This window comes from Pseudopipra pipra, chromosome 1 (genome assembly GCF_036250125.1).
Source record: "Pseudopipra pipra isolate bDixPip1 chromosome 1, bDixPip1.hap1, whole genome shotgun sequence".
Classification (NCBI taxonomy): Eukaryota; Metazoa; Chordata; class Aves; order Passeriformes; family Pipridae; genus Pseudopipra; species Pseudopipra pipra.
The window spans coordinates 85,914,063-85,936,822 of record NC_087549.1 but is presented as its reverse complement, the minus strand read 5'-3'; the positions used below and the strand labels follow the sequence as shown (position 1 = coordinate 85,936,822).

The 22,760-nt window shown below is 43.9% G+C and overlaps 1 protein-coding gene and 1 long non-coding RNA gene across 13 annotated transcripts in view; one reads left to right on the top strand and one right to left on the bottom strand.

Moving 5' to 3' along the window:
* The window catches only part of LOC135418238 (uncharacterized), an 87,080-nt gene that overhangs the window by 33,675 nt on the left and 30,645 nt on the right, over positions 1 to 22,760 (top strand). The window lies entirely within an intron of this gene.
* On the bottom strand, positions 14 to 21,643 carry NQO2 (N-ribosyldihydronicotinamide:quinone dehydrogenase 2). 12 transcript variants are annotated; one of them, XM_064663232.1, is made up of 9 exons: positions 21,485 to 21,643; positions 9,771 to 9,795; positions 9,335 to 9,394; positions 6,723 to 6,887; positions 5,654 to 5,784; positions 4,667 to 4,780; positions 4,213 to 4,314; positions 3,177 to 3,357; positions 14 to 2,458 (listed from the first exon to the last, which is right to left on the bottom strand). In XM_064663232.1, the coding sequence occupies exons 1-8, from the start codon at positions 21,626 to 21,628 to the stop codon at positions 3,184 to 3,186; spliced, it is 915 nt and encodes a 304-aa protein (XP_064519302.1). In that variant the 5' UTR covers positions 21,629 to 21,643; the 3' UTR covers positions 14 to 2,458; positions 3,177 to 3,183. The 12 variants fall into 12 exon arrangements, with proteins under 12 accessions (XP_064519302.1, XP_064519312.1, XP_064519322.1 ...); XM_064663242.1 differs by having other exon boundaries at positions 14 to 1,060; XM_064663252.1 differs by having other exon boundaries at positions 14 to 812.

Genomic DNA, 22,760 nt, shown 5'->3' with positions numbered 1-22,760 from the left:
CAGAAATGCAATCTGAATTTACAGAGAAATCTCTTAATTCTGATTGAGAAGAAAGGAAGGTTATCTTGAAATGGACAATAAGGTCAATACATTTTTAGTGCTTTTCACAATAATGTATTTACATGAGCAGAAGTCTTCAATTTTAGTATTAATGAAAATTAAATAAGGCCATTAGTTCTCTTTTTACTTTAACTGAAACTTGCACTAATCTCAACAAAACTTTTACATACTTTGTACTAAAAATCTCAGCCATCTTATTAAAACTTATAGTAAAGAAAACATAAATACATAAAATGCTCAAAAAAACCCCAGGTGTTTGACATATAGCTGATTTTATTGCCAGCAGGATGAAACTTGCAGGTTTCATTGCATTACTGGAAAAACTGTAGGGTCTTCTGTCACCTTTACTGAGTTTTCTGAAGAGATCTGAAGAGAAAAAGATTTTGAAGGGCTCTGGAATAATGATTGAGTGGGCAATGAGACAGAAAGTGAAGTTCAGGTTATTAAAGGGGTACACATGAGAAAAAAATTTACCCTAAATTGATATAAAATAATGGGCCTTGAGCTGATCATTACCACTGATGGCCAACTTGTAGAGTTACAAGAGATGGAAACATTAGCTAAAGCAAACCATGTTTCAGAGATGATTATAAAAGGAGCAAAGAAAGTCATGGAGTTGACTCTGCATGTACCTTGGTACCCTCTTCTCAGTAATGGGATAGTGAGACTGGAGGTGTTCAGAGAAGAACAAGGGTGACCAAAGGCAATGACTTCTCTTAGAAGAACAACTGAGCAGGACAGGACTCCTTGGCCTGGGAAGGAGATTATTTAGGAGTGGAGGTGATGCACATGTACAAAACTCTGAGCAGTGTGTAAAAGAACAGATGGGACTGATCATTACTGTTGACTGGGAGGAACCAAACAAAGCTACTGGGAACCAGGTGCTTTACCCTCCCAGGGCTTCCTCCCCACTCCAGTGCTTCATGCAAGGAAAAACTCACCTGCTGAACTTTGCCAAAATATATTGGCTGCTTGAAGTTGACATGAATTCAAGAGAATGCTAAACAAAATTCAGAACAGAGATCTATTATTTGGCTTTGTAAATATAGAGAAAATGTATGTACCTCAGGAAATCCCCCAAACTAAATGTAGTTAGCACCCAGTCAGTATCCATGGGAAGTGCTTGCTATTCCTGGCCTACAACCACTGTGGAGAAAAAACTCAGGGCTGCAGGATCCTTGTTCTGACCTAGCACAGCCACCGTGGATACTTAGATTTCATATATCCAGGCTAATACAAACACCTAACGCTACCATGTGTTTGGGATCTAGCATGTATCTGCCAAATAGTGTCAAGAAGTGTACCCTCAATATACAGGTCAGTCTATATTAGATTCTTTATCTAACAGTTAAACCCACTAAGCTCTGCAATTGATCCAAAGCAGTAACATTGGGTTTGACACTTGCAACTTCTGCTTTCACTTCAATTTCCTTGTTTCTTGAACAGTCTGGTAACTGTACACAGTGAACATGAGGATGATTCCTCTCCTATGCAATTTCAATATTTGAATTTGTCCTCCACTTTCTCATCAGGTAAGTTGTTTACCTTAAGTCTTCTGGCATGAATCTGCTTTCTCCACAACTTAGATGTATAACACTTTCCCCCTTAATAACTTTCACTTTCCTATTCCTGTAACAGAGCTATTGAGCCAAAGCAAATTTCCTGCTTGTGTAACCTAAAGACTTTGTCTCACACACTCTGAAGTAGACATCTACAACAGCTTTGGGCAGCACTGCTTCCCAGGGAATGTCTCTGCAGGAGGTGGCAAAGACGGAAGAAGATGGAACAGGAACATGTGACTCTTTCCCTGCAGTAGCACTTCCCAGTCTGGTGTATCAGCTTACACTGTCAGTGCAGAGTCTGGGTCAGCATGTTTATTATCCAAATAGCCCTTAAAGAACTGTGAGGATGGGGTGTGACAAGACTGGCACAAAGAATGCACATGCTGTATGCAGAGGCCTAAGCATCATTTAGCAGTGACTCAGGAGACAGTTCCTTATTTGGGCCACTTTCTTTTAATACCAAAGTGCAAAGCCAGCTGTTAGGTGAGCTGGTCAAAGCAAGAAGTTGGGTAGCTAAGTGAGAAACCCGCCCCTTGCCGTATGAACCAACAGGGTTAACAGCTCTCAAAAATACTCCTGCTACAATTCAAGGTAAAAATCACAGATGTTAAGAGCCAGACAGTCCTTTTGTCCCACAAGATCCTGACCCATAGACAGACAGTGCTCCTGCAGGTTTTCAGGTAGGCATCCTGCCTTGCCAGCTGCCAGTGCTGGAGATCTCCAAGGAAGCCCATTGACTCTGATGGTGGAGGGGATGCAAATGCCCTCCAGACCCAAACACCAACCCTGACTGGTGTGAAGGGCCAGGAAGCACCTAGGATTCCTTTTTGTCTCCACTGAGGGCAACCAAAATAGAGAGCTCCCTTTGATTTTAGGAAGCTACTTAGTTTACAAATGGAAGGTGCAGTCTATAAAGGAAGGCAATTCATGCACATACCACTGTACAATATTTGTATTTGTATTCCCCCTTTTTTGGTAGGTGTTGTAGCTTTAACATTGCTTTGTGAATATGTGGAAAAGCACAAAGCTACCCACAAGGCTTTCCAGCTGTCAAAGTCACTGTGCAACTGTACATCCTTTTGCACTGCTCATGATCTGGCTTCATAGCTCAAAGGCACAAGGTAGAGCCCTCATGGCCACTCCTGCTCTTTTAAACGACAAGTGTGAGTAAGGGCAGCACATTCCCTGGACAATTAAAAAAAGTGGCAGCTGGTACAAACAGCGTTAAAATAACCTTGGCCATGTACTTTACAGTTTCACAGGCAGCAATGGTATAATCTCCCATTAAATACCACATGTCTTATCAATCACACTTAGGCAGGATAATGTCACTGTTTATGTGAGTAAGGAGAGCTTCACAAAGAGTTTTGCACCCATCCTTAATGAGAATCCCTCAGGAATCAATGAAGATAAATGCTATATTTTCAGTTAAACTGCTAGCTGCTGTATTCCAGATTCTTAAAAGACATTTGAATTAGGAGATTAGCATTCAGGTATTTAGATAGAGCATCTAAAAGAATGGAGAAAAGCGATCTTCTCCCTGTAGTCTTGTACCTGAACACTACTTGAAATACCACTCAGGAGAGCAGTTTATGGGTTCTTCCTTCCAAAGAGTCTTCAGACGCTGAGTCCAGCCAGTCAGCATCTCCTTCCTCTTCTCCTCAGAGACATTCTCTGGAGCATAACAGATGTGAGGTTCAAGGACTTTGACACCACAGAAGTGCATAATTCCATGCTGGATGCAAAACAAAGAAAGAAATGCTTCAGGAAATAGTGACTCTTTCAATTGAAGAACATGTATGATTCAAATCTGAACCTGTTTCTCTGACCCAGGATCAGGCAGGTTCTGTAAATCTGTGCATTTATCAGAGAAGGGAAAGAAATTGCTTTTACACCAACAGAACTCTTCTCTTTGGCTGCTGTACTCTGTTCAATGTGCAAGGATCAGAGACAGCCTAATGTTCATTGTCCTGGTTGAACTTCCTCAGATTGTTCCTGGACTGCAGTGTCTTTCACATCTACTTCCAAACTGGGGTTTTGGATTTTTTTTTAACCTTTTCCCTCTGAATGAAGGCTACTGCCTGTGGAATCAACTCAGCTTGCCACTTTCCCTCTGCGTATTTCTGAATTCAGTGTCGTGCTTCACGTTTTTGTCACCTTTATTTGCGAGCTCTGGAGCTGGACAGCTCCTCAGGGGCAGGCATCTGGTAATTGCAAGGGGTAGGAGATCATGAGTGACTCCTCTCCTGCCCTGCATCCTACATCAGGTAATCTTGGGGAACAGAAATCCCACACCCTGGAGATAAAGGAAATCCTGTAATATCAGAGAAACTGAAAAGGCTGACAGCATAAGCTGTCTCCAAATTCTAATCTGAAGGAAGTGGGACAAAACAACTTTAAACCTTACTGGACTTTTAAAGTAGTCTTGAGATTTTAGGGCCCAGTTTATAACCTGCAGATGGCTGGAACGGGCAACTTAATAATTACTTCTTACTATACTTCATATGAAATAAACAATATAGGAATTGCTAAAAATAATTTGGACAATAAATATTGAGATATACAACAATGAAATATTCATACGTTATACCTGCATGGGCCACAGAACATAGCGAATATCACCACCGATACCTCCATTTGAATACATTTCTTTGGGTCCTCCAGTGGTGAAAGAAAACAGGGATAATTTGTCCTAGAATTAAAAAGTGGTGCTTCAGTTAGGCACGTCTAAAGAAGAGTGGCTGAACAATTCAAGAGATGTTCAGGGAAACTGGGACAGCATAGATTTCTAGAAAAGGGGGTGTCCTCTTCTCTCCCAGACCTTACAAGAATTGGCAGTTCTGAGTCAAGATTGACAGCTGACTGTGTGTCCGGGCTTTGAGAAGAGACAGGTTAAAAAAAAAAAAGAATTACATGTCTGACGCCCTCTGCATTATTTCAAGACAGCAAAAAGTCAGAGCTTTAAACAACTGCAATGGAAAAGAAGGACCATTGCCCAGAAGAACAGTGTGCAAACCTTGACCTTAATAATCTCAAAAACATACCTGGAGCAAACCGCCATCATAACACTTGGACAAATCATAAGCAAAGCCTTGGACCAAGACTCTGTCCATCCAGCCCTTCAGGATCGCAGGCATGCTGAACCAAAACAAGGGAAACTAGGCAAAGAGGAAATTACCTGGTTAGCACAGAGAGTCTGGACCACCCTTAGACCTGGTTCACAGGCCAAATCCTATTCTTTGAGTCTGTTCAGATCTTGTACCTCCCTTCTTCCAGCTCTCTGTCAGGGGAGGCAGTAACTGTGCTTGGCAACAGGACCTCAAGTGCTTTCTGATTGTAGGAGTCTCGGGGCCATACCTGAGCATTTACAGCACACTAACACTAGGGTGCATGTGAGAGCTTCCACCCAGATTAAAGTTGGAAAATGATGAATCAGGAAGGTGCCATTTCCTTCAAACTTAAGACTGTACAGAATCACTCTACAGAATCCTATGTGTGAAATGCAAAAGCAACAGATGATCTAATGCCTTATTAGCAGGACTGACATCAGGTGACCAGTTCTGATCTGACAGTCTGCTGACAAATGCTGGGGGATCTTAAGATAGACTTACTTTCTCACCCTGATGATATCATGACTCCAAATCTTTTTATTGAGAAGAAAACTACTACCTAAACACTTGGACCCTTAGTGTATAGATCTTCCAGTTAGCCTGTGGGACTACATCCCAAAGCTATCATGTCTTAATTGCATTATCTTGAACGCTTTATGGACTGTTTTTCTAGGAAGCATCACTATCACTAAACCTTTGTACACACTGCAGCACAGAAGAAAAACTCTAAAAGCATTACCACATTTGGCCTAATTTGAGATGGAAACAAAGTGGAAACTGGACAATCACCACTGTCACTACAAGTGGTGAGTTTAGTCAGCAGCAAATTTTGAATGACTTTATGGTGTCTTTCAGAAGCTTCTTTTTAATAAATAAGAGATAAAGTGAACAACACAACTGAAGTCTATTTAAAATAATGACCTGAAAAATCAGCAAGTCTGCTTCCTGCACCTTCTTTTGCTCTTCAATCAGATCTTTGGACAAACCTCCTCTCTTGTAAGCTTCCCAGGTCTCCACACCATAATTGAACGCTTCCGAGTTGTGCAAGCAACCTGTGGGTAGAAGTGAAGTCATTCCTTGCCCTGTGTCCAGCACCAAGCCAGATAAGACTTAACTACAGGTTGCCATCTACAGCTGTAAATGGAGTCACTGCTTTCCATTTTCCCCATTTCCTTTTCTTTGGTGGATATTCAGCATCATCACATCTGAAGGTGATTTGATTTTAAAGTGGAGAGGAATGTAGAGCCTCAGAGTCCTAAACTTTCACCTTCCTGTATCAACATTCCAAGTGCAATATGAGAACCTAAGCTTGGCTCAGAACTCTGGTGATGGAGGTGGATGATTTAAGAGAATTGTGCTAATTGTTCTGCCTCTGCCTTAGGGTTTACTGAGACCATCATGCACTCCTAAGCACGATGGAGCTGCTTTCCAGCCTCTGTAACTGGGAAACTCGGCAGGTGCTGGGGAACCACTATTGGCTGTCTCTGCTGATCCCACAGCAATTGGGTGAGCTGATTCAAGGATGTCTGAATCAAGCATATAGGTTCGTTCTGTCGCTTCAGCTGGCAGATCATCAGCCTCTAGCAGAAGACAGAGGCAGTAGCCTTGTGAACTAAAGTACAGCAAGTCACAGAATGGTATCTGAAGACTTTTCCTCCCCACGAGAAATGGACTTCAGAGATTGACTGTGGACATGTGCTAATGAATTTTTCCCTCTCAGTAATCTGACTGGGAGACAAAGTTCATGTTCAGGAGTGGACTTTTGGAAATGCTGTCTGGTTATATATAAGTTTCTTATTAATGAAATAAGTTTCTTAATAATCTCTTGATGGTGCAAGGGCTGGAGCACCTCTCCTATGCAGACAGACTGAGACAGCTGGGTTGTTCAGCATGGGGAAGGCTCCAGAGAGACTTTTGTCAGCCTTCTGTTACCTAAAGAGGGGCTTACAAGTTAGTATTGTTGATAAAGGTGTATTTTGGCTAGTCTCACCAACAATGTCATTTCTTGTTGCTCTTGGCTCAAACTGCATTGCATATAAATCGGACACCGTGACACTGCAGCCCTGCTTGGTCAATTCTTCCACAGCAATCTTCAACAAAGATCCGTTGAAGGACTTGGGCTCTTGATGTGCATAGACTATCAGGACCTTTTTCCCTGGAGGCAGAAAGAAAACCAGAAGACAACTTGGAATACAGGAGGCAGATGCAGAACAATTTGGGGAGCTGGGGCTTGGTCCTTCCTTTTTCTCTAGTGTGTTTTCCAAGTGGCACAAAACTAGTGGAAACAGTGGCAGGATTTGACTCCTGCTCAGCAGCAGTGAGTGACTCCTGAGGCATTAATCGCTGAATGTCCCCAGCCCAGCAATTCTTTGCAACACTGGGCTTTCCGAGGTGGAAGTCAGTGGACAGTGGATGTGTTCCACAGCAGGTCACACTGCCCTACATAAGCACTACTCAGTCCCTCCTCGAGTCGATGTTTCTGTTGCTCTGATTCCACTACCCCCAAAAAGCAGTGCCAGCCTAGATTCCCTCCAGGTGTTGTGGCAACAACTTCTGAAAGCTCAGAACAACTTCCCACTGCAATGTGGGATCGCCTCATCTTCCAGTTCAGTGATGAGCAAGTGACGACATCGGGGTAGGTGTTTAAGATGCCACTGCCCCATTTCAGCATCACAACAGTGACTTCAATAGAAAGCAACAGGATTTTTTCTCAGGGACAAGAGGGAGCAGTCAATTGTATCTCAAACTGCTGTCAAAATGGATTCAAGGTAAGCTAAGTAGCCAGGCAGATATGTTGGGATGGAGCTTTTTCAAGGGATGTAAAAAGATATATTGGAGCTTACTTGTTCAAGATTTTACTGATTATAGGCTATTCGATTTTAATTATTCTCTTAAAAATCATTCATCAGTGAAAACAAGGAAAAAATGTAATACTCTGTATGGGGTAGTAATTGTTTATACATAACCAGAGATAGAAATCCCCAGGGTCTGTTGAAAATGACTGGATTTACAGGACATGCAGCTCTTGGTTCCTGACTGCCAACACTAAGCTTCAGGCATCTCTTAAGCTCAGTTTCTCCATGACACAGCTCCTGATGTACATCCCAGAGCACCACCTGCTAAGTGACAGGCAAGTTTAGGCTGTTACGGATAACTAATAGAACCCGAGCTGAATGTTTGAAGAGACAACAGCTCATTTTAACCTAATTTACAAGTAGTGGCTCTTTCTCCAGGGAGCACAGTGCCCATGAAACAAGAGCTTTGCAAAAAACATTAATAAAACTTGCAGGTCAAATGCTACCATGAATTCAAGGCATGTATAAACTCTGAAAACCCTTGCTCCACAGCTTAGTCTGGAACATCAGGAGCAGTGACCTCTTTGCTGCTTTGCTGTTTCTGCTGGCTCTCAGCAAAAAGGGAGCTCAGTACCTGGAGATGCCAAAATGTCCAAGAGGGGGTAAGATTAATTCTGCAAAGCTGTCAGATTGTTTTCCTTTTGCTGGAGCGATGGGCGCTTGGACACAGTGTTTGGGGAGACCGGAGTTTTCCAAGGCATCACTTACTGAAGTGATCACTTATCTAAGGCAACTGAAGGCCCACACTAAGACCTTAAATCATCTCATCCGGGAGCTGCTTTATGCCGATGACGCTGCCCTTGTTGCCCACACAGAAGCAGCTCTGCAGCGTTTAACATCCTGCTTTGCAGACGCTGCTGAGCTCTTTGGGCTGGAAGTCAGCTTAAAGAAGACAGAAGTTCTCTATCAACCTGCACCTCGGGAAGTCTTCCATCATCCCCATATCACCATTGGCCAATCAGAGCGCCACTGTGCTGTCTACTCTCTTATATGGTTCCGAACCATGGGTCATCTACTGCCACCACCTGCGTCTCCTAGAACGCTTCCATCAACGCTGTCTCCGTACAATCCTAAACATCCACTGGTCAGATTATGTGACCAATACATCTGTTCTAGAACAAGCAGCAGTCACAAGTATAGAGGCCATGTTGATGAAAACACAGCTGCGATGGGCAGGGCACGTCTCCAGGATGAAGGACCACCGCCTCCCTAAGATCCTGCTCTATGGTGAACTTGCCACTGGCTGCCGCATGAGAGGAGCCCCGAAGAAAAGATACAAGGACTCTCTGAAACAACATCTCAGCCTTGGCCATATTGATCATCATAACTGGTCTACTCTGGCCTCCAATCGGGAGGCCTGGAGACACACCATCTATAAAGCTGCTGCTTCCTTTGAGAACGCACGCAGGATCACCCTCGAGGAGAAAAGACAACACAGAAAGAACCGTGTCTTGCAGAATATGCCACCTAAGGAGTCTTTCTGCTGTGCCTTTTGCAATCGGATATGTTCTATCTCATATTGGCCTCATAAGCCACCAGCGTGTTTGTAACAAATGTGGATAGAGCCTTCCTAAATCTTTGTTCGCGAAGCCCAGCCATGATGATGATGACTTACTGAAGTAATTTCAGTGGTTTGAAAAAGTAAGACCTCAAAGTCACAACTAAACACGGCAGCGAGGCCCCATCCCTGAGGTGCCCTTTGCCCAGGCCTGGAGTGAGCAGCATTTTTATTCGCATTTGCTCTTACCTGCCATTGTCCGGGAGCACTGGAGAGCTTCTCTCCTGAGAATCTGGTATGGCCTGAGAACTCAAAGGAGAGACGTGCTAGTGAGAAACACCAGGAATAGGTGCGAGGAGAATTGCTGTTGCAGTGGGAAATGTACCGGTGTGTGTGTTTGCACACACATTCACGCACAGGCTGGCACTGGCCAAGCACGACCTGCCGGGATGGGCCGGGCCGTCAGCGTTCCCTGGGAGCGGGAAGGGTGCCTCTGGCTTTCGGCCTTGGCCCTGGAATTCGCCTCCGGCCGCTGGCCCGGCGCTGGACGGCCGCGGCACGGCCGCCTCGGCCCGGGGCTGCGCCGAGGCCATCGCGCCGCTCCCGGTCTCGTGCCGTCCTCTGGAAAACGTTTTGGGAGCGGCCCCCGGATCCCCGGCCCCAGAGCAAGCCGGGGTGCCCTCACCTGCTCCTCGGGGCCCGGCGCACATCTGCGGCGGGGAGCGGCGGGGAGCGGCGGGGAGCGGCTCTTCCCGGCGGCCCCGCTGCCCGGGCCCTGGGACAGCGCCAGCGCGGGGCGGGATCGGGATCGGCGCCGCCCGCGGCCGCGGTTCCGCTCCAGTCCGCGCAGGGCCGGGTGCGCGTCCCCGCTGCTGTGACCGCAAGTGACACCTACATCATCTGTGGGGTTATTTTTTTTTTCGGTTCTCTGGTCTTCTCCAGGTACAGAACTCGATCTTCATTTCTCCCTGTAGTGTGTGAATTCCTAAGCAAACCACGTACCCATATCTGCTCTTCTAGCGGGAGCCATAGTCTGATTTGTGCCTTCTGCTGGCCACGTGCATCTGCCAGGGGCAGGGGACTCCTGCCTGCCGGCGTCCTGAAAGGTGTCTCTTTGGAAAGGCAGATGGGACACAGTAGGACGCGGGTGGCTATGGTTTTGGAGAGGTAGAACAGCCTTGGTGATCACTTTCAAGATGAAGTTTTCTCTCTCAGTATCGAGACCATTTTCTGCACCTTGTTGGACAAACTTAAGAAATAGCTTCTTTCCAAGATCTCAAAAAAAAAAAAAAAAAAGTTGGCAGTGGAACTGGTGCGTGCCCATCCCCGTTTTCCACTGATTCTTGATCAGCTGCTCTTGAGACTAAACCGGAATTTAATGCTCTGACAGCTCCAGATGCAAGGGCTGATCACACCTGCTGTAATGGGGCGACTCAGGACGAAATCCGAAATTGCCAAACTAAGCTCACTGCAGTTTGTATATAGACATTTTGTGTCCATCCACATTGTGAAGTATCGCAAGGACAGTGTTACTGAACCTGCAGTCTGGGACATTTGTCAGCTAAATAAAGCAAATGCAGATATGGATGTGGTATCTCTGGTGGGCCAATCATGCAGTTTTGGTCTTCTCCTTCAGTCCCAAATATTACAGAAATCTTTTGATAACATTTAACTTCTGAGGGTTTTTTTTTCTTGTTTTGGTTTATTTGTTTTTTCTGCTTTTGCGCTTTGCATTGTGTATGGGGCTGAAGGTATGGGCTGAAGGCAGGGAGAAAGATGGCTGAATTCTTAAGAATTATGTGGTTAAAGAGTTTGCATTCTCATTCACTGGTGTTTTGCCAAGTAGCAAAACTAGGCAAAAAAGAAAAAAAAAAGGACACAGATTGGCATTTATTTGTTGGTGTTTAGAGGTCACATGTTTGACATGTAGCTGGTTTTTTTGCCAGGAGGATGAAAATTGCTGTGTGTGAAATTTGCAGGTTTCATTGAACCACTGGAAAAATTGTAGGGGCTGATGAATAAAAAGCACCAAACCTCCACAGTGCTAGACCAAGGTTGCTTGGAATGGTTACTTTTCTCCTTAATCTTAAGTAAAATCCAACCACAGTAAGCTTGCGTCATAATGGGAAGGTGACTTTGCATATATTTTCCTGGTGTGAACTTTAAAGGCTGTGTGGTAGTAGTAAGTTTTGCCAGCAGAGTTTTGAATTTTTTCTGCTTCTTCCTCTCTATCTGTAGTTTGCTGCCATGTGTCTCTTTAGAGGCTTATCCCTCTCCATGTCTCCGATGAATCCCAAATTCTGTAGGGACCTGAGCATAAGCATGCCGTGGCAGTCCCTCTCTGGCCCAGCTCTGCCTGGTCCAGCAGGGATGAGTATTCTCTCATAGGGAAGATTCCCATGACTCAATGCTGAAACATTAATTCTGGGCTCCACACCCAATTTTCACTTTTTCAGAATTTCAATTTTCAGTTTTCACAATTGCCACAAATTTTCACTGCCGTTAAGTTCGTAAGACAACCACTTGAGGTCTCCCCTAGATGCTGAGCTGTAGCATAGCAACAGGTGACAGAAATACAAGGGTGTACATGTAGAGTATATTGAGAGGACTTTGTTTCCTCTTGGCTTCTTATTAAGTTCCAGTAAAGAACCACCTTTGCTCTGCATATCTCACTGGGGTACAATAGCATTTGCAGGTGTGGCAATCTGTTGTGGGGACAACCTGGTTAAGTCTTGGTTTATTTTGTGGGATATTAACAAAATGCTTTCTCATTTCATCAGCGTCAATTCAGAAACAGCTATGGGATATTTTGGCTGCACAGTCCTAGGGAAGAAACTGGTCTTCTGTCTCCTTCCTGCATTTTCCAAACAGATCAGAATTCCTGTGCATTCAAGCTGCTTTAACTGAGTATTTTAATACTCTTAGAATGATGAGACAATTATCCAGCACTAAGTTGAGTGCAACCTCAGCTTAAATTCTTTGCCTCTCTTCTGTGTGGCATAGACTCTAGGCTTTAGGATATCTAACATAGAAGGATTTTTCTTAAAAAAAAAAAAAAGAAAAATAAGCAGTACTTCCATTATGCATGGTGTTTGTTATTGGCTGTTCCTCTCTTCAGCACAACCTTTTGATAACTAGTCTATTAAAAAGTACATTCCTCTGCAAGCAGGCAGCTCACCTCAGTGACATTGTTCCAGTAATCAAATATTAAAGCCACAGAATGAACTACCTATACCTGCCTTTAAATGTTAGGTTTTTTGTAGACCTGCAAGAAATCAGTTTTGATTTCTCTAGGCTCTGAGGCTTCTTGGTAACACAGTTAAGATGAGGATCTCTTTGTTTCCCTGTGTTTTTCTGAAGTTGCAAGCATGTTTGACCTGCCATTTCAGAACATCAAATAAAAGAAATTCAGTTATGATTTCTGGAAAAAATTATCAGAGAAGAAGACCAGAGCATTGCCTAGACATCTGTGGGAGAGAAGCACTACTGAAAAAAAAAAAATCCCCAGACTAAATGGGAGCAAAAAGCATGTTGCCCTTATATCCTTCTCCCCAGCTTGAAACACAGGTACAAGTTACTCACCTAATTCTAGTTTTATTCTGGTGAAATCAATGCTGTTTTGGCAGGATGACATTTTGCTTATACCATAATGTGATTTAGCAGGACAATCATTCTTAATTCAAAATGGTTGTAACATTTCCAGTACTACTAAGAAAGTAATACTGCTACTTAATATCTCTCTCCTTATTAACCACAGACCAATCACTGTTGTTCCTCCATGTGGGAAAATTCTCCTTTGAGTTTTGCAAAGCCATGTGTTAGAACACACATGCGCCCCAGCGCAGTGTGTTGCCTAGCAGGCACTGAAAGCATGTCAGAACAAGGACAGTAACTCTTGGCACAGCACTCACTGTCACTGCACACTTGACTGGCTTCCAAAGAATTGCAAGAGCAGCACCCTTGTGTAACCTAAAGACAGGGTGTCTCTCACACACCCTGAAGCAGACACCTACAACAGCTTAGGGCAGCACTGCTTCCCAGGGAATGTCTCTGCAGGAGGTGGCCCTTGACTTCATACCAGACAGAACAGGAACATGTGACTCTTTCCCTGCAGTAGCACTTCCCGGTCTGGTGTATCAGCTTACACTGTCAGTGCAGAGTCTGGGTCAGCATGTTTATTATCCAAATAGCCCTTAAAGAACTGTGAGGATGGGGTGTGACAAGACTGGCACAAAGAAGGTATGGCGAATGCACATGCTGTATGCAGAGGCCTAAGCATCATTTAGCAGTGACTCAGGAGACACTTCCTTATTTGGGCCACTTTCTTTTAATACCAAAGTGCAAAGCCAGCTGTTAGGTGAGCTGGTCAAAGCAAGAAGTCGGGTAGCTAAGTGAGAAACCTGCCCCTTGCTGTATGAACCAACAGGGTTAACAGCTCTCAAAAATACTCCTGCTACAATTCAAGGTAAAAATCACAGATGTTAAGAGCCAGACAGTCCTTTTGTCCCACAAGATCCTGACCCATAGACAGACAGTGCTCCTGCAGGTTTTCAGGTAGGCATCCTGCCTTGCCAGCTGCCAGTGCTGGAGATGTCCAAGGAAGCCCATTGACTCTGATGGTGGAGGGGATGCAAATGCCCTCCAGACCCAAACACCAACCCTGACTGGTGTGAAGGGCCAGGAAGCACCCAGGATTCCTTTTTGTCTCCACTGAGGGCAACCAAAATAGAGAGGTCCCTTTGATTTTAGGAAGCTACTTAGTTTACAAATGGGAGGTGCAGTCTACAAAGGAAGGCAATTCATGCACATACCACTGTACAATATTTGTATTTGTTTTCCCCCTTTTTTGGTAGGTGTTGTAGCTTTAACATTGCTTTGTGAATATGTGGAAAAGCACAAGGCTACCCACAAGGCTTTCCAGCTGTCAAAGTCACTGTGCAACTGTACATCCTTTTGCACTGCTCATGATCTGGCTTCATAGCTCAAAGGCACAAGGTAGAGCCCTCATGGCCACTCCTGCTCTTTTAAACGACAAGTGTGAGTAAGGGCAGCACATTCCCTGGACAATTAAAAAAAGTGGCAGCTGGTACAAACAGCGTTAAAATAACCTTGGCCATGTACTTTACAGTTTCACAGGAAGCAATGGTATAATCTCCCATTAAATACCACATGTCTTATCAATCACACTTAGGCAGGATAATATCACTGTTTATGTGAGTAAGGAGAGCTTCACAAAGAGTTTTGCACCCATCCTTAATGAGAATTCCTCAGGAATCAATGAAGATAAATGCTATATTTTCAGTTAAGCTGCTAGCTGCTGTATTCCAGATTCTTAAAAGACATTTGAATTAGGAGATTAGCATTCAGGTATTTAGATAGAGCATCCAAAAGAATGGAGAAAAGCGATCTTCTCCCTGTAGTCTTGTACCTGAACACTACTTGAAATACCACTCAGGAGAGCAGTTTATGGGTTCTTCCTTCCAAAGAGTCTTCAGACGCTGGGTCCAGCCAGTCAGCATCTCCTTCCTCTTCTCCTCAGAGACATTCTCTGGAGCATAACAGATGTGAGGTTCAAGGACTTTGACACCACAGAAGTGCATGATTCCATGCTGGATGCAAAACAAAGAAAGAAATGCTTCAGGAAATAGTGACTCTTTAGATTGAAGAACATGCATGATTCAAATCTGAACCTGTTTCTCTGACCCAGGATCTGGCAGGTTCTGTAAATCTGTGCATTTATCAGAGAAGGGAAATAAATTGCTTTTACACCAACAGAACTCTTCTCTTTGGCTGCTGTACTCTGTTCAATGTGCAAGGATCAGAGACAGCCTAATGTTCATTGTCCTGGTTGAACTTCCTCAGATTGTTCCTGAACTGCAGTGTCTTTCACATCTACTTCCAAACTGGGGTTTTGGATTTTTTTTTAACCTTTTCCCTCTGAATGAAGGCTACTGCCTGTGGAATCAACTCAGCTTGCCATTTTCCCTCTGCGTATTTCTGAATTCAGTGTCGTGCTTCACGTTTTTGTCACCTTTATTTGCGAGCTCTGGAGCTGGACAGCTCCTCAGGGGCAGGCATCTGGTAATTGCAAGGGGTAGGAGATCATGAGTGACTCCTCTCCTGCCCTGCATCCTACATCAGGTAATCTTGGGGAACAGAAATCCCACACCCTGGAGATAAAGGAATTCCTGTAATATCAGAGAAACTGAAAAGGCTGACAGCATAAGCTGTCTCCAAATTCTAATCTGGAAGAAGGGGCACAAAACAGCTTTAAACTTCACTGGACTTTTAAAGTAGTCTTGAGATTTTAGGGCCCAGTTTATAACCTGCAGATGCTTGGAGTGGGCAACTTATTAATTTCTTATTATACTTCATATAAAATAAACAATAAAACAAGTGTTAAAAATAAATAGTAAAAATGAAAGCAATCAGTAACCAAATATTCATACATTATACCTGCATGGGCCACAGGAGATAACGAACATCACCTCTGCTTGCATACGTCTCTTTGGTTCCTCCAGTGGTGAAAGAAAACAGGGATAATTTGTCCTAGAATTAAGAGAGTGATGCTGGAGTTAGACACATTTGAAGAAGAATGGCCCAACAGTTCAGGAGATATTCAGAGAAACCGGGACAGCATAAATTTCTGGAAGAGGGAGTGTCTTCTTCTTTCCCAGACTTTGCTTAAGTCCACCTTAAAATTTGGGCTTGCCAATGAATAAATAAAGAACAAATTATTCCCCAGGTGTTCTAAACCACCATGTTTCTTTGCTTCTGTAACTACAGCATTAGCCATGGGCCTCTGCTCAGATTCTCTTAATCTCAGTTTTAGCTTCTGTAATTGAAATAACAGTTTTCTAGTGCAGTATCCCAAGTGCCTTGAGCCTGCACTCTATATGCAGCTGTGATCACTGGGGATTATGCCTATTTATGTCAGTGAACCAGCCATTTCTGAAATTTAAAGAAACTGAAATGTTTGGAATTGTTGAGAAGATCAGAACTAGCAGAGATTAACATGCAGCAAACACAAATGTGAAACTAATATTGATTGTTTCCGGATGCTGCAGCTGTTACTAAATAAGATCCATCAGACACCAGAGTCCAGAATTTTCCATGCCGTGAAGAATTAAAAATTTATGAAACATCATCAAGAGCGGCTGGTCTTACCTAATTTAGAAGTTACAGAGAAGAAAAGGTTCAAAGTAGATAGTTGTGACAGAGGCTCATACACTGAATATTCCAGATTTCTGATAAAGTTTTATAGTTCTATTCTAACCTTTAAGACATCTAATCTCAGAACAGGACTTTGACACCTATTCTAGTATGTCAGTCATGACAGATATGTGCAGTGCTGTGGTGGTGGGAATAATGACAGACTTAAGTTTTAGGAAATGGATCAATTTAAACTGTTGACAAGCAGTATGTTACACTGTGACACTCCTGCCAAATGATAAATCCCATATAGTAGGCTAAGTAAAGGTCTCTATGCAATGGTTTAAATCTTTAGGAACCACTGCATTCTCCTTAATGTACTGCCCTCCAGACAGTCTGAACAAGCCAGAAAGTTACTCAACATGTTACTTTATTTCAAATAAAGTAACAATATTTATTTATTGAATATTTATTTATTGAAAGCGTTTATTTCAAGACAGCATAGAGTGAGAGCTTTAAACAACTACAAAGTGAAAGAAAGATCAATGCCCAGAAGAACATTGTGCAAACCTTGACCTTAATAATCTCAAAAACATACCTGGAGCAAGCCGCCATCATAACACTTGGACAAATCATAAGCAAAGCCTTGGACCAAGACTCTGTCCATCCAGCCCTTCAGGATCGCAGGCATGCTGAACCAAAACAAGGGAAACTAGGCAAAGAGGAAATTACCTGGTTAGCACAGAGAGTCTGGACCACCCTTAGACCTGGTTCACAGGCCAAATCCTATTCTCTGAGTCTGTTCAGATCTTGTACCTCCCTTCTTCCAGCTCTCTGTCAGGGGAGGCAGTAACTGTGCTTGGCAACAGGACCTCAAGTGCTTTCTGGTTGTAGGAGTCTCAGGGCCATACCTGAGTATTTACAGCACACTAACACTAGGGTGCATGTGAGAGCTTCCACCCAGATTAAAGTTGGAAAATGATGAATCAGGAAGGTGCCATTTCATTCAAACTTAAGACTGTACAGAATCACTCCACAGAATCCTATGTGTGAAATGCAAAAGCAACAGATGATCTAATGCCTTATTAGCAGGACTGACATCAGGTGACCAGTTGTGATCTGACAGTCTGCTGACAAATGCTGGGGGATCTTAAAATAGACTTACTTTCTCACCCTGATGATATCATGATCCAAATCCCTTTATTGAGAAGAAACTATTTTTTCAGCATTTGGACCCTTGGTTTATAGATCTTCCAGTTAGCCTGTGGGACTACGTCCCAAAGCTATCATGTCTTAATTGCATTATCTTGAACGCTTTATTGGCTCTTATTCTAGTATGCATCGTTATCCCTAAACTTTTGTACGCATTGCAACACAGAAGAAGAAATTCTGTAGAAGTTTAACCATGTGTGGCTTAATTTGAGGTGGAAAAATATGGAAAATGGGCAGCCCCTACTGTCTCTACAAGTGGTCAGTTTAGTCTGCAGCAAATTTTAAATACTTTATGGTGTTTTTCAGAAGCTTTTTTAAATTTTTTTTTTTTTCACTGCACCAGAACATACTTGAAATTAGAAAGCAACCACTTCCTTTGTGAGATGTTTTACTGCTCTTTTCTTGGAAGCAATACTGTGAAAATGATGATGACTTACAGGTAAAAGCTTAATTGAAATATGGTCACATCCTAAATTTCATCTAGAATCAGAGAGAGGAATATATATATGGATGATGTCAAAGGCCAATAGGCACAAAAGAAATCTCAGGCTACTATTGCCTTATGCAGTACTTCTGGGACATGTAGACACTGGGAACAGAGCTGGCACAGCAGGAAATGGAGAGTGGTTGTAAAGATCCATTAGCAATTACCAATTGCTTTTGCAACTCAGCAACAAATGAGAACAATCTCGTTTGGGAAGCCCACTTCCCTGACCCTGCTGGCTGCCTCAAGCTGCTCACTCAGAAAATAAGCCTAGCCCTGCTTTCTGACAGGCTGCCTGACATCCATGGTCATGTATGTCTCTGTGTATCCAGACAGTAAGTTTGGCACAGTGTTGGTGAGTTAACAGTTTTGCTGTTAACTTAACTTGGATCATTGTGCTACTCAATTACTGGATTTGCTGTAGTAATGAACCAGATAATTGTTCTACTGATCTGTATTTTTTACTGTAGTGTTACTTAGAGATAATGCAAACAACACAACTGAAGTCTATTTAAAATAATGACCTGAAAAATCAGCAAGTCTGCTTCCTGCACCTTCTTTTGCTCTTCAACCAGATCTCTGGACAAACCTCCCCTCTTGTAAGCTTCCCACGTCTCCACACCATAATTGAACGCTTCCGAGTTGTGCAAGCGACCTGTGGGTAGAAGCGAAGTCATTCCGTGCCCTGTGTCCAGCACCAAGCCAGATAAGACTTAACTACAGGTTGCCATCTACAGCTGTAAATGGAGTCACTGCTTTCCGTTTTCCCCATCTCCTTTTCTTTGGTGGATATTCAGCATCATCACATCTGAAGGGGATTTGATTTTAAAGTGGAGAGGAATGTAGAGCCTCAGAGTCCTAAACTTTCACCTTCCTGTAACAACATACCAAGAGCAATATGAGGACCTAAGCTTGGCTCAGAACTCTGGTGATGGAGGTGGATGATTTAAGAGAATTGTGCTAATTGTTCTGCCTCTGCCTTAGGGTCTACTGAGACCATCATGCACTCCTAAGCACGATGGAGCTGCTTTCCAGCCTCTGTAACTGGGAAACTTGGCAGGTGCTGGGGAACCACTATTGGCTGTCTCTGCTGATCCCACAGCAATTGGGTGAGCTGATTCAAGGATGTCTGAATCAAGCATATAGGTTCGTTCTGTCGCTTCAGCTGGCAGATCATCAGCCTCTAGCAGAAGACAGAGGCAGTAGCCTTGTGAACGAAAGTACAGCAAGTCACAGAATGGTATCTGAAGACTTTTCCTCCCCACGAGAAATGGACTTCAGAGATTGACTGTGGACATGTGCTAATGAATTTTTCCCTCTCAGTAATCTGACTGGGAGACAAAGTTCATGTTCAGGAGTGGACTTTTGGAAATGCTGTCTGGTTATATATAAGTTTCTTATTAATGAAATCAGTTTCTTATTAATCTCTTGATGGTGCAAGGGCTGGAGCACCTCTCCTATGCAGACAGACTGAGACAGCTGGGTTGTTCAGCATGGGGAAGGCTCCAGGGAGACTTTTGTCAGCCTTCTGTTACCTAAAGAGGGGCTTACAAGTTAGTATTGTTGATAAAGGTGTATTTTGGCTAGTCTCACCAACAATGTCATTTCTTGTTGCTCTTGGCTCAAACTGCATTGCATATAAATCGGACACCGTGACACTGCAGCCCTGCTTGGTCAATTCTTCCACAGCAATCTTCAACAAAGATCCGTTGAAGGACTTGGGCTCTTGATGTGCATAGACTATCAGGACCTTTTTCCCTGGAGGCAGAAAGAAAACCAGAAGACAACTTGGAATACAGGAGGCAGATGCAGAACAATTTGGGGAGCTGGGGCTTGGTCCTTCCTTTTTCTCTAGTGTGTTTTCCAAGTGGCACAAAACTAGTGGAAACAGAGTGACAGTGGCAGGATTTGACTCCTGCTCAGCAGCAGTGAGTGACTCCTGAGGCATTAATCGCTGAATGTCCCCAGCCCAGCAATTCTTTGCAACACTGGGCTTTCCGAGGTGGAAGTCAGTGGACAGTGGATGTGTTCCACAGCAGGTCACACTGCCCTACAGAAGCACTACTCAGTCCCTCCTCGAGTCGATGTTTCTGTTGCTCTGATTCCACTATCCCCAAAAAGCAGTGCCAGCCTAGATTCCCTCCAGGTGTTGTGGCAACAACTTCTGAAAGCTCAGAGCAACTTCCCACTGCAATGTGGGATCGCCTCATCTTCCAGTTCAGTGCTGAGCAAGTGACGACATCGGGGTAGATGTTTAAGATGCCACTGCCCCATTTCAGCATCACAACAGTGACTTCAATAGAAAGCAACAGGATTTTTTCTCAGAGATTAGGCTGTCTAATGTATCTCAAACTGCTGTCAAAATGGATTCAAGGTAAGCTGAGTAGCCAGGCAGATATGTTGGGATGGAGCTTTTTCAAGGGATGTAAAAAGATGTATCGGAGCTTACTTGTTCAAGATTTTACTGAATATGGGCTATTCAATTTTAATAATTCTCTTAAAAATAATATTTCATCAGTGAAAACAAGTGTGTATGGGATAGTAGTTGTTTATACATAACCACTGCAGTGAGGGAAATTCGCAGGGACTGTTGAAGATGACTGGATTTACAAGACATGCAGCTCTTGGTTCCTGACTGCCAACACTAAGCTTCAGGCATCTCCTAAGCTCAGTTTCTCCATGACACAGCTCCTGATGTACATCCCAGAGCACCACCTGCTAAGTGACAGGCAAGTTTAGGCTGTTAGGGATAACTCATAGAACCCGAGCTGAATGTTTGAAGAGACAACAGCTCATTTTAACCTAATTTACAAGTAGTGGCTCTTTCTCCAGGGAGCACAGTGCCAATGAAACAAAAAACATTAATAAAACTTGCAGGTCAAATGCTACCATGAATTCAAGGCATGTATAAACTCTGAAAACCCTTGCTCCACAGCTTAGTCTGGAACATCAGGAGCAGTGACCTCTTTGCTGCTTTGCTGTTTCTGCTGGCTCTCAGCAAAAAGGGAGCTCAATACCTGGAGATTCCACAAGCTCCCAAAGGTGGTAATTGATTGACTGATTGACTGAAAGAGATTGATTCTGCAAAGCTGCCAGATCGTTTCCCTTTCACTGGTGCTGAAGGCGCCTGGACACAGTGTCTGGGGAGACCAGAGTTTTCCAAGGCATCACTTACTGAAGTAATTTAAGTGGTTTGAAAAAGTAGGACCTCAGAGTCACAACTAAACACGGCAGCGAGGCCCCATCCCTGAGGTGCCCTTTGCCCAGGCCTGGAGTGAGCAGCATTTTTATTCGCATTTGCTCTTACCTGCCATTGTCCGGGAGCACTGGGGAGCTTCTCTCCTGATAATCTGGTATGGCCTGAGAACTCAAAGGAGAACAACATCAGGAACAGGTGAGATGAGAATTGCTGTTTTAGGACGGCCCGGGGCCATCGCGCCGCTCCCGGTCTCGTGCCGCCCTCTGGAAAGCAGTTCAGGAGCGGCCCCCGGATCCCCGGCCCCAGAGCAAGCCGGGGTGCCCTCACCTGCTCCTCCGGGCCCAGCGCACACCTGCGGACGGACTGGGAGCGGCTCTTCCCGGCGGCCCCGTTGCCCGGGCCCTGGGGCAACGCCAGCGCGGGGCGGGATCGGGATCGGCGCCGCCCGCGGCTCCGGCTGTTTTCTCTGTCTGTATCTGGTTTCTATCAGCTTCATTTGGTACCCCTTAGTTCTAGTTTTTGTACTTTGAGTGACAGTGAAGAATCAGTCCGTACTCTTCCCCTCTGCCCACTCTGTTGATTTTGTGGACTTGCATTGCGTGCTGGCTGAATCACCTCTTTTCTGGACTGTTCTTCAGGGCGGATCTTTGTTCAGAAACTGCTCTGCACTTCCAGTCCTTCCTATTGCTCTTTTCTGTCCTTTTCCTGCTGTGTCATTTCTTGAAGCAAGGGAACCAACTCTACATATAGTTTTCATGCTGTGGACGTGCCTTGGATTTCCCCAGTGGTATAATGATTTTATGCTTTGTGGTCTTAATTCCTACTGTAAAATTTGCTTTTTTTTTGACTGCTGCAGAGCGTTGAGCTCAATGTCTGTCTGGAATTATCTGTCATAAGATTTTACTCCTGTGTGGTGGTAGTCATCTCAGAGCTCTTGATTTTGAAAGTGAGGTCAAGTTGGTTGGCTTGTCTCCCACAAGCATCTCTTAAGATTCACAGAGACTGAAAATAACTTTTACTTGTCTAGCCTCCTGAGGAGCATTGAGAACACTGTGCTGGTCTTAATTCCCACATAGGTTAGAAACAACCCTTGTGATTTATGAATGACTCACCTATAGGAGAAATTTGGCACATGTTGGTAGCTTAAATGCTATTCTTCAGATGTATTCCAGGTACACTTCTCTACTGTTACCTAAAATACTTTTACTCTTGATTTGTAACTCCAAACCCTCTAGTGAAGATGAATAACTGTTTGTTTTTTTCTCTGAAAAACTAACCAAGGAATGTTGCTTTTATTGGGGCAGGCGTTGGACACATAGATGAGGAGGGCAGAGACACCTCTTTTTTTACACAGCTGCACTATTTGCGCACTTATTTTCCACTGATTTAGGAAGTTCATGAACTGGACTTAATTCTGCCTTCAGCTTCAGGGAAACCAACCACCCATTCTTAAAGACTAACCTGCACATCAAACTGCAGGTTGTTTATTCTGGAGTGGGCACATCATCAGCTCTTATTGAAGGCATTTCAGTGCAGAAAAATGTCTTGGGTTTTGATGAAGGAAAAGAGAGAATGCGGGCGTGATTTTATTACTTAGGCACTGGGATGACTTTGGAACATCAAGGCTC